This window comes from Delphinus delphis, chromosome 10, assembly GCF_949987515.2.
Source record: "Delphinus delphis chromosome 10, mDelDel1.2, whole genome shotgun sequence".
Classification (NCBI taxonomy): domain Eukaryota; kingdom Metazoa; phylum Chordata; class Mammalia; order Artiodactyla; family Delphinidae; genus Delphinus; species Delphinus delphis.
Window position 1 is genome coordinate 68,187,811 of NC_082692.2, and position 12,185 is coordinate 68,199,995.

The following is a 12,185-nucleotide window of genomic DNA, read 5'->3' on the forward strand; positions in this document are numbered from 1 at the left end:
GAATTCTATCAAACATTTAGAGAAGAGCTAACACCCATCCTTCTCAAACTCTTCCAAAAAGTTGCAGAGGAAGGAACACTCCTAAATTCATTCTATGAGGCCACCATCACCCTGATACCAAAACCAGACAAAGATACTACAAAAAAAAGAAAATTACAGACCAATATCACTGATGAATATAGATGCAAAAATCCTCAACAAAATACCAGCAAACAGAATCCAACAACACATTAAAAGGATCATACACCATGTTCAAGTGGGATTTATCCCAGGGATGCAAGGATTCTTCAATATATGTAAATCAGTCAATGTGATACACCATATTAACAAATTGAAGGAGAAAAACCATATGATCACCTCAATAGATGCAGAAAAAGCTTTTGACAAAATTCAACACTCATCTGTGATAAAAACTCTCCAGAAAATGGGCACAGAGGGAACCTACTTCAACATAATAAAGGCCATATACGACAAACCCACAGCAAACATCATTCTCAATGGTGAAAAACTGAAAGCATTTCCTCTAAGATCAGGAACAAGACGAGGATGTCCACTCTCACCGCTATTATTCAACATAGTTTTGGAAGTCCTAGTGTCGGCAATCAGAGAAGAAAAAGAAATAAAAGGAATACAAATTGGAAAAGAAGAAGTAAAACTGTTACTGTTTGCAGATGACACGATACTATACATAGAGAATCCTAAAGATGCCACCAGAAAACTACTAGAGCTAATCAATGAATTTGGTAAAGTTGCAGGATACAAAATTAATGCACAGAAATCTTTTGCATTCCTATACACTAATGATGAAAAATCTGAAAGAGAAATTAAGGAAACACTCCCATTTACCACTGCAACAAAAAGCATAAAACACCTAGGAATAAACCTACCTAGGGAGACAAAAGACCTCTATGCAGAAAACTATTAGACACTGATGAAAGAAATTAAAGATGATACCAACAGATGGAGAGATATACCATGTTCTTGGATTGGAAGAATCAACATTGTGAAAATGACTATATTACCCAAAGCAATCTGCAGGTTCAATGCAATCCCTATCAAATTACCAATGGCATTTTTTATGGAACTAGAACAAAAATATCTTAAAATTTGTATGGAGACACAAAAGACTCCAAATAGCCAAAGCAGTCTTGAGGGAAAAAAACGGAGCTGGAGGAATCAGACTCCCTGACTTCAGACTACACTACAAAGCTACAGTAATCAAGACAATATGGTACTGGCACAAAATCAGAAATACAGATCAATGGAACAAGATAGAAAGCCCAGAGAGAAACCCACACACCTATAGTCAACTAATCTATGACAAAGGAGGCAAGGATATACAATGGAGAAAAGACAGCCTCTTCAATAAGTGGTGCTGGGAAAACTGGACAGCTACATGTAAAAGAATGAAATTAGAACACTCCCTAACACCATGCACAAAAATAAACTCAAAATGGATTAGAGACCTAAATGTAAGACCGGACACTATAAAACTCTTAGAGGAAAACACAGGAAGAACACTCTTTGACATAAATCACAGCAAGATCTTTTTTGATCCACCTCCTAGAGTAATGGATATAAAAATAAAAATAAACAAATGGAACCTAATGATACTACAAAGTTTTTGCACAGCAAAGGAAACCGTAAACAAGACAAAAAGACAGCCTTCAGAATGGGAGAAAATATTTGCAAACAAACCAACGGACAAAGGATTAATCTCCAAAATATATAAACAGGGCTTCCCTGGTGGTGCAATGGTTGAGAGTCCGCCTGCCGATGCAGGGGACACGGGTTCGTGCCCCGGTCTGGGAAGATCCCACATGCCGTGGAGCGGCTAGGCCCATGAGCCATGGCCGCTAAGCCTGCGCGTCTGGAGCCTGTGCTCCACAACAGGAGAGGCCACAACAGTGAGAGGCCCGCATACCGCAAAAAAAAAAAAAAAAAAAAAAAAACTAAAAATAGAATTACCATATTATCCAGCAATCCCACTACTGGGCATATACCCAGGGAAAACCATAATTCAAAAAGACACATGCACCTCAGTGTTCATTGCAGCACTATTTACAATAGCCAGGTCATGGAAGCAACCTAAATGCCCATCGACAGACGAATGGATAAAGAAGATGTGGTATATATATACAATGGAATATTACTCAGCCATAAAAAGGAACAAAACTGGGTAATTTGTTGAGCCATGGATGGATCTAGAGACTGTCATACAGAGTGAAGTAAGTCAGAAAGAGAAAAACAAATATTGTATATTAACGCATATATGTGGAACCTAGAAAAATGGTACAGATGAACTGGTTTGCAGGGCAGAAATTGAGATATAGATGTAGAGAACAAACGTATGGACACCAAGGGGGGAAAGCGGCAGGGGGGTGGGGGTGGTGGTGTGATGAATTGGGTGATTGGGATTGACATGTATACTCTGATGTGTATAAAATTGATGACTAATAAGAACATGCTGTATTACAAAAATAAAATAAAATTAAAAAATTTAAAAAAAATTATATGCCAATTAGATAACTTAGTTGAAAAGGACAATTCCTAGAAAGACAGAAATTTTAGAAAGAGAAGAACAAATAATCTGAATATAGTAAGTAAAGACACGGAATTTATTATCAAAAAACTACCCACAAAGAAAAGCTAAGGCCCACCCAGATGCCTTCATTGGTGAATTCTAGCAAACATTTCAAGAAGAATTAACACCAGTTCTTCACTAATTCTTCCCAAGAAAGATGAGGGAAACTCCCCAACTCATTCTGAGGCCAGTATTACCCTGATAACAAAACCAATAAAAGTATCACAAGAAAAGAAAACTGAAGACCAATATCTCATGTGAACACAGACACAAAAACGCTCAACAAAATACTAGAAACATGACTCTAGCAACATATAAGATGCAGTAAACACCATGACCAAGTGGGATTTATCTCAGGAATACAAGGATGATTTAACATCCAAAAACCAATTAATGCAACACACCATATCCACAGAATAAAAAACGAAAACTACATGATCATCTAAATATAAAGCATTTGACAAACCCAACACCTTTTCATGATAAGAACACTTAGCAGGGCTTCCCTGCTGGCGCAGTGCTTAAGAATCCGCCTGTCAATGCAGGGGACACAGGTTTGAGCCCTGATCCAGGAAGATCCCACAAGCCACAGAGCAACTAAGCGTGTGTACCACAACTACTGAGCCTGCGCTCTAGAGCCCGCGAGCCACAACTACTGAGTCCACACGCCACACCTACTGAAGCCTGCGTGCCTAGAGCCCACGCCCCACAATAAGAGAAGCCACCGCAATGAGAAGCCTGTGCACTGCAACGAAGAGTAGCCCCCGCTCTCCGCAACTAGAGAAAGCCCGCGCGCAGCAATGAACACCCAATGCGGCCAAAAATAAATAAATAAATAAATTTTTTAAAAAGTAGAAACAACCTATCAGGTGGTGAATAGATAAACAATATGTGGTATAGCCATACAATGGAATACTATTCAGTCTAATAAAAGAATGAAGTACATGACGTGCCCTACAACATGGATGAATCTTGAAAACATACGCTAAATGAAAGATATCAGTCACAAAAGACCACATAGTTCTGTACAACTCTATTTAAATGAAATGTTCAGAATAGGCAGATATAGAGACAGAACTATTAGTGGTTGCTTAGGGGTGAAAGGCCTATAGGACAATGGGGAGTGACAGTGAGTACAGGGTTTCTTTTGGGGATAATTAAATGTTCTAACATCGATGTGGTGATGGTTGTACAACTCTGTGAACATATTAAAAACCACTGAATTGTATACTTAAAATGGGTAAAATGTATGGTATGTTAATTATATTTCAAAAGGCCATTAAAAAAATTCCATAGCATAAGCAGCTGACACAGCTAATAGGACACTCACCTCTCTTTCCAATTCATCCTCCTCTTCCAAAATATCATACACCTGCTCTAAAAGCTGAATCCCCAGGCCCCGAATTACATCAGCTCTCAAGACTTCAACTATTCTTCTGATTTTTTCAGAACCTGGCACGATAGCTAAAAAGCAATAACAACAACAGGGAAAAAGTAAACACTTTCACCACTGCAGCAAGAACACATTTTTTTTTCTTTTTTTTTTCCTGGTAATCTTGTCATGTTAAGATTCTTTTCACTTTGACAAGAGTTTAGTTTAAGAGTTCATGTTTTTTTTTTTTTTTTTTGCGGTACGCGGGCCTCTCACTGCTGTGGTCTCTCCCGTTGCAGAGCACAGGCTCCAGACGCGCAGGCTCAGCAGCCATGGCTCACGGGCCCAGCCACTCCGCGGCATGTGGGATCTTCCCGGACCGGGGCACGAACCCGTGTCCCCTGCATCGGCAGGCAGACTTTCAACCACTGTGCCATCAGGGAAGCCCAAGAGTTCATGTATTTTTGATGACTAAAATGTATATATGAACTTACGCTTCATGTCTCATCACCATCTCCTAAATCTAAAAACTACAAATTGTCTAATTTGAAGAAAGTCCACGTGAAAAATTCCAAACATGTATTTATTTACATTTATTTTTAAAAATCAATTTTCATTCAACTTTTCAGGAATACAACTGTTACATAAAATAAGATATATTTTTTTATGAAGATATCCAAATGAAATAATTTAAAAAACCAAAAATATTTGCAAGCATTAAGCTCCTTAGTTTGATACATTTCTCCAGTAAACATATGCTCTCCAGCTTGGTGTAAAACAATAAACTGACCACCTGAAGGTAGCTCTTTAAAACGGAGTTCCTCCGCCTCCTCTGCAACTTTCCCATGAAGTATCAGTGTGTCCCGATACTTCCGAAGAAGTTTAAATTCTGACACTGGCTCTGGTACCGGGAGATCTTCATAGCTCTCTTTAGAGTCCAAATTCAGGGTCTGTGTCATCAATTGTACCAAGTCACTCATTTCATTTGTATGACCTTTCCTGGAAAAGAAAAAATTCTCTTGTTATTAATTGGCTTCATGAAAATTTTTCATTAGAAATTAGATACAAAACAACCTTTAGGGTTCTGCTTTCTAGTAAGCAAGTAAGTTCCGACAGACAGAACCCTTCCACAAATAAGTATAAACTTTGGACAAAATACAAAAATCAACTATGTGAGGGCAATGAAGAATGTACAAAATTTGCAAGCAGATTCTGGAGGAGAGTCAACACCTTTAGCCTAAAGGCAAGCCATAGGCAGCTAAAGTACAACAGAAAACCCAGTCTTTCTTGCCTGCAAAACCAAAGGACAGAGTTCGAGACCACCACTGCCACTAGAAAGTGAGAGAAGAATCTTGGAAAGGAGAGAGTGAGAAAGACAAGGTCCCAGATTTTGCGTATAAATTCCACCCAACTATTTCTAAGTAACTTAACTATATCCAAGTACAAAGTTCAAGAATATTTAAAGAAATATAAAAATATCAGCAATTAATGGGATAAAATTGACAATGTCTGGCATCATGTCAAAAATACCAGACATGAGGGCTTCCCTGGTGGCGCAGTGGTTGAGAGTCCGCCTGCTGATGCAGGGGCGCGGGTTCGTGACCCGGTCCGGGAAGATCCCACATGCCACGGAGCGGCTGGGCCCGTGAGCCATGGCTGCTGGGCCTGCGCGTCCGGAGCCTGTACTCCGCAACGGGAGAGGCCATAACAGTGAGAGGCCCGCGTACCGTAAAAAAAAAAAAAAAAATACCAGACATGCAAAGCAGGAAAATAGCACACAATTATGAAGAGAAAAAAATAAGTTAATAGAAATAGATCCAGAAGCAATACAAGTGACAGAATTAGTAAATAAGGACATTAAAATGGTTATTAAACATATATTCCAATGACCAAGGTAGGGGAAACACCAACATGTTAAGGAGAGGCAATGAAGATATAAAAAGGACCCAAATTGAACTACAAATGATAAGTACAATGTGTTGAATATGTGGGATGGGATTAACAAATTAGATACTGCAGGAGAAAAGATTAGTGAACTCAAAGATACAGCAATAGAATCTACAAAAAATGGAACAGATGGGAATTCCCTGGCAGTCTTGTGGTTAGGACTCCATGCTTTCACTGCCGAGGGCATGGGTTCAATCCCTGGTCAGGGAACTAAGATCCCACAAGCCACAACGTGTGGCCAGAAAAAAAAAAAAAGGAACAGAGAAAAAAAGACTAAAGAAAAAATAGAATATGATTAGTGACCTGTGGGATAACTTTAAGCAATCTAATATACATGTAATCAGAATCCTTAGGAGGGCAGGAGGGGGTCCAAAAAAATACTTGAAGAAATAATGGCGAAACTGTTTCCACCAATGAAAACTATAAACCCACAGATCTAAGAAGACATTTTATAAGAATTCTGAATGAAAATCAGATGTGTCCATTAAAAGAGAATTTTAGCTCTTGCATATACCAAAAACCATTTACAATGTTATCAATGACAGTACTACAGGTCTGAATGGTACGATAAATGTACATTTAAAATTAATTCATAAACAAATGGGACCTAATCAAGCTTATAAGCTTTTGCACAGCAACAGAAACCATAAAAAAAAATGAAAAGATAACCTACAGACTGGGAGAAAATATTTGCAAACAATGCAACTGACAAGGGATTAATTTCCAAAGTATAAAAACAGCTCATACAATTCAATAACAACAACAACAAACAACCCAATCAAAAAATGGGCAGAAGACCTAAATAGACATTTCTCCAAAGAAGACATAAAGATGGCCAATAGGCACAAGAAAAGATGTTCAACATCACTAATTATTAGAGAAATGCAAATCAAAACTACAATGAGGTACCACCTCACACGGGTCAGAATGGCCATCATTAAAAAGTCTACAAATAATAAATGCTGGAAATCCAAAGAGAAACACGCCAAGACACATATTAATCAAACTGTCAAAAATTAAATACAAAGAAAACATATTAAAAGCAGCAAGGGAAAAACAACAAATAACACACAAGGGAATCCCCATAAGGTTAACAGCTGATCTTTCAGCAGAAACTCTGCAAGCCAGAAGGGAATGGCAGGACATATTTAAAGTGATGAAGGAGAAAAACCTACAACCAAGATTACTCTACCCAGCAAGGATCTCATTCAGATTTGATGGAGAAATTAAAACCTTTACAGACAAGCAAAAGCTGAGAGAGTTCAGCACCACCAAACCAGCTTTACAACAAATGCTAAAGGATCTTCTCTAGGCAAGAAACACAAGAGAAGGAAAAGACTGACAATAACAAACCCAAAACAATTAAGAAAATGGTCATAGGAACATACATATCGATAATTACCTTAAACATAAATGGATTAAATGCTCCAACCAAAAGACACAGGCTCGCTGAATGGATACAAAAACAAGACCCATATATATGCTGTCTACAAGAGACCCACTTCAGACCTAGGGACACATACAGACTGAAAGTGAGGGGATGTAAAAACATATTCCATGCAAATGGAAATCAAAAGAAGGCTGGAGTAGCAATTCTCATATCAGACAAAATAGACTTTAAAATAAAGACTATTACAAGAGACAAAGAAGGACACTACACATAATGATCAACGGATCCATCTAAGAAGAAGATATAACAATTGTAAATATTTATGCACCCAACCTAGGAGCACCTCAATACATAAGGCAACTGCTAACAACTATAAAAGAGGAAATCGACAGTAACACATTCATAGTAGGGGACTTTAACACCCCACTTTCACCAATGGACAGATCATCCAAAATGAAAATACATAAGGAAACACAAGCTTTAAATGATACATTAAACAAGATGGACTTAATTGATATTTATAGGACATTCCATCCAAAAACAACAGAATACACATTTTTCTCAAGTGCTCATGGAACATTCTCCAGGATAGATCATATCTTGGGTCACAGATCAAGCCTTGGTAAATTTAAGAAAATTGAAATTGTATCAAGTATCTTTTCCGACCACAATGCTATGAGACTAGATATCAATTACAGGAAAAGACCTGTAAAAAATACAAACACATGGAGGCTAAACAATACACTACTTAATAACGAAGTGATCACTGAAGAAATCAAAGAGGAAATTAAAAAATACCTAGAAACAAATGACAATGGAGACACGACGACCCAAAACCTATGGGATGCAATAAAAGCAGTTCTAAGAGGGAAGTTTATAGCAATACAATCCTACCTTAAGAAACAGGAAACATCTCGAATAAACAACCTAACCTTGCACCTAAAGCAATCAGAGAAAGAAGAACAAAAAAACCCCAAAGTTAGCAGAAGGAAAGAAATCATAAAAATCAGATCAGAAATAAATGAAAATGAAATGAAGGAAACGATAGCAAAGATCAATAAAACTAAAAGTTGGTTCTTTGAGAAGATAAACAAAATTGATACACCATTAGCCAGACCCATCAAGAAAAAAAGGGAGAAGACTCAAATCAATAGAATTAGAAATGAAAAAGGAGAAGTAACAACTGACACTGCAGAAATACAAAAGTTCATGAGAGATTACTACAAGCAACTCTATGCCAATAAAATGGACAACCTGGAAGAAATGGACAAATCTTTAGAAATGCACAACCTGCCAAGACTGAATCAGGAAGAAATAGAAAATATGAACAGACCAATCACAAGCACTGAAATTGAAACTGTGATTAAAAATCTTCCAACAAACAAAAGCCCAGGACCAGATGGCTTCACAGGCGAATTCTATCAAACATTTAGAGAAGAGCTAACACCTATCCTTCTCAAACTCTTCCAAAATATAGCAGAGGGAGGAACACTCCCAAACTCATTCTACAAGGCCACCATCACCCTGATACCAAAACCAGACAAGGATGTCACAAAGAAAGAAAACTGCAGGCCAATATCACTGATGAACATAGATGCAAAAATCCTCAACAAAATACTAGCAAACAGAATCCAACAGCATAGTAAAAGGATCATACACCATGATAAAGTGGGGTTTATTCCAGGAATGCAAGGATTCTTCAATATATGCAAATCAATCAACGTGATACACCATATTAACAAACTAAAGGAGAAAAACCATATGATCACCTCAACAGATGCAGAGAAAGCTTTTGACAAAATTCAACACCCATTTATGATAAAAACCCTGAAGAAAGTAGGCATAGAGGGAACTTTCCTCAACATAATAAAGGCCATATATGACAAACCCACAGCCAACATCGTCCTCAATGGTGAAAAACTGAAAGCATTTCCACTAAGATCAGGAACAAGACAAGGTTGCCCACTCTCACCACTCTTATTCAACATAGTTTTGGAAGTTTTAGCCACAGCAATCAGAGAAGAAAAGGAAATAAAAGGAATACAAATCGGAAAAGAAGTAAAGCTGTCACTGTTTGCAGATGACATGATACTATACACAGAGAATCCTAAAGATGCCACCAGAAAACTACTAGAGCCAATCAATGAATTTGGTAAAGTAGCAGGATACAAAATTAATGCACAGAGATCTCTGGCATTCCTATACACTAACGATGAAAAATCTGAAAGTGAAATCAAGACAACACTCCCATTTACCGTTGCAACAAAAAGAATAAAATATCTAGGAATAAACCTACCTAAGGAGACAAAAGACCTGTATGCAGAAAACTATAAGACACTGATGAAAGAAATTAAAGATGATACAAATAGATGGAGAGATATACCATGTTCTTGAATTGGAAAAATCAACATTGTGAAAATGACTCTGCTACCCAAAGCAATCTACAGATTCAATGCAACCCCTATCAAACTACCAATGGCATTTTTCACAGAACTATAACAAAAAATTTCACAATTTGTATGGAAACACAAAAGACCCCGAATAGCCAAAGCAATCTTTTTTTTTTTTTTTTTTTTTTTTGCGGTATGCGGGCCTCTCACTGTTGTGGCCTCTCCCATTGCGGAGCACAGGCTCCAGACGCGCAGGCTCTGGACGCGCAGGCTCAGTGGTCATGGCTCACGGGCCCAGCCGCTCCGTGGCATGTGGGATCTTCCTGGACTGGGGCACGAACCCGTGTCCCCTGCATCAGCAGGCGGACTCTCAACCAGTGTGCCACCAGGGAAGCCCTGGCCAAAGCAATCTTGAGAATGAAAAACGGAGCTGGAGGAATCAGGCTCCCTGACTTCAGACTATACCACAAAGCTACAGTAATCAAGACAGTATGGTACTGGCACAAAAACAGAAAGATAGATCAATGGAACAGGATAGAAAGCCCAGAGATAAACCCACACACATATGGTCACCTTATCTTTGATAAAGGAGGCAGGAATGTACAGTGGAAAAAGGACAGCCTCTTCAATAAGTGGTGCTGGGAAAACTGGACAGGTACATGTAAAAGTATGAGATTAGATCACTCCCTAACACCATACACAAAAATAAGCTCAAAATGCATTAAAGACCTAAATGTAAGGCCAGAAACTATCAAACTCTTAGAGGAAAACACAGGCAGAACACTCTATGACATAAATCACAGCAAGATCCTTTTTGACCCACCTCCTAGAGAAATGGAAATAAAAACAAAAATAAACAAATGGGACCTAATGAAACTCAAAAGCTTTTGCACAGCAAAGGAAACCATAAACAAGACCAACAGACAACCCTCAGAATGGGAGAAAATATTTGCAAATGAAGCAACTGACAAAGGATTAATCTCCAAAATTTACAAGCAGCTCATGCAGCTCAATAACAGAAAAACAAACAACCCAATCCAAAAGTGGGCAGAAGACCTAAACAGACATTTCTCCAAAGAAGATATACAGACTGCCAACAAACACATGAAAGAACGCTCAACATCATTAATCATTAGAGAAATGCAAATCAAAACTACAATGAGATATCATCTCACACCAGTCAGAATGGCCATCATCAAACAATCTAGAAACAATTAATGCTGGAGAGGGTGTGGAGAAAAGGGAACACTCTTGCACTGCTGGTGGGAATGTGAATTGGTACAGCCACTATGGAGAACAGTATGGAGGTTCCTTAAAAAACTAAAAATAGAACTACTATATGACCCAGCAATCCCACTACTGGGCATACACCCTGAGAAAACCATAATTCAAAAAGAGTCATGTACCAAAATGTTTATTGCGGCTCTATTTACAATAGCCAGGAGATGGAAACAACCTAAGCATCCATCATCGGATGAATGGATAAAGAAGATGTGGCACATATATACAATGGAATATTCCTCAGCCATAAAAAGAAACAAAATTGAGCTATTTGTAATGAGGTGGATGGACCTAGAGTCTGTCATACAGAGTGAAGTAAGTCAGAAAGAGAAAGACAAATACCGTATGCTAACACATATATATGGAATTTAAGAAAAAAAAATGTCATGAAGAACCTTCGGGTAAGACAGGAATAAAGACACAGACCTACTAGAGAATGGACTTGAGGATATGGGGAGGGGGAAGGGTAAGCTGTGACAAAGCAAGAGAGTGGCATGGACATATATACACTACCAAACGTAAAACAGATAGCTAGTGGGAAGCAGCCGCATAGCACAGGGAGATCAGCTTGGTGCTTTGTGACCACCTACAGGGGTGGGACAGGGAGCGGGGGAACTAACACACCAACGTTAGTGTGTGTGAAAGCAGAAACTAACACACCAATGTAAAGTAATTATACTCCAATAAAGATTTAAAAAAAAAAAAAGGAAAATTGTGTTAGCAACATAAATGGAGAAACAGCAAAAAAAAAAAAAAAATGCTGGAGAGGATGTGGAGAAAAGGGAACCCTCTTACACTGTTGGTGGGAATGTAAATTGGTGCAGCCATTATGGAAAACAGTATGGAGGTTCCTCAGAAAACTAAAAACAGAGTTGCCATGTGATCCAGCAATTCCACTCCTAGGCATATACCCAGACAAAACTATAATTCGAAAAGATACATGCACCCCTATGTTCATAGCAGCACTATCTACAATAACTAAGACATGGAAACAACCTAAATGTCCATTGACAGATGAATGGATAAAGATGTGAGATAGACAGATAGATAGATACACATACACACACATACATATATATACACATACATACAATGGACTATTACTCAGCCACTAAAAAAAATGAAATCATGCCATTCGCAGCAACATGGATGGACCCAGAGGTTATCATACTAAGCAAAGTAAGTCAGAAAGAGAAAGACAAATACCATATGATACCACTT

The 12,185-nt window shown here is 38.2% G+C and overlaps 1 protein-coding gene across 8 annotated transcripts in view; it reads right to left on the reverse strand.

The window, feature by feature from the left end:
• NEK4 (NIMA related kinase 4) overlaps positions 1–12,185 on the reverse strand; it is a 59,297-nt gene that overhangs the window by 14,511 nt on the left and 32,601 nt on the right. For 5 of the 8 annotated variants that reach the window (XM_060022675.1, XM_060022676.1, XM_060022674.1 and 2 more), the window contains 2 exons: positions 4,747–4,955; positions 3,915–4,048 (listed from right to left, as the gene is read on the reverse strand). In XM_060022675.1, the coding sequence (XP_059878658.1) occupies positions 3,915–4,048; positions 4,747–4,955 (343 nt within the window). The remainder of the gene's footprint in view (positions 1–3,914; positions 4,049–4,746; positions 4,956–12,185) is intronic. The other 3 variants (XM_060022671.1, XM_060022673.1, XM_060022672.1) reach the window with 3 other exon arrangements.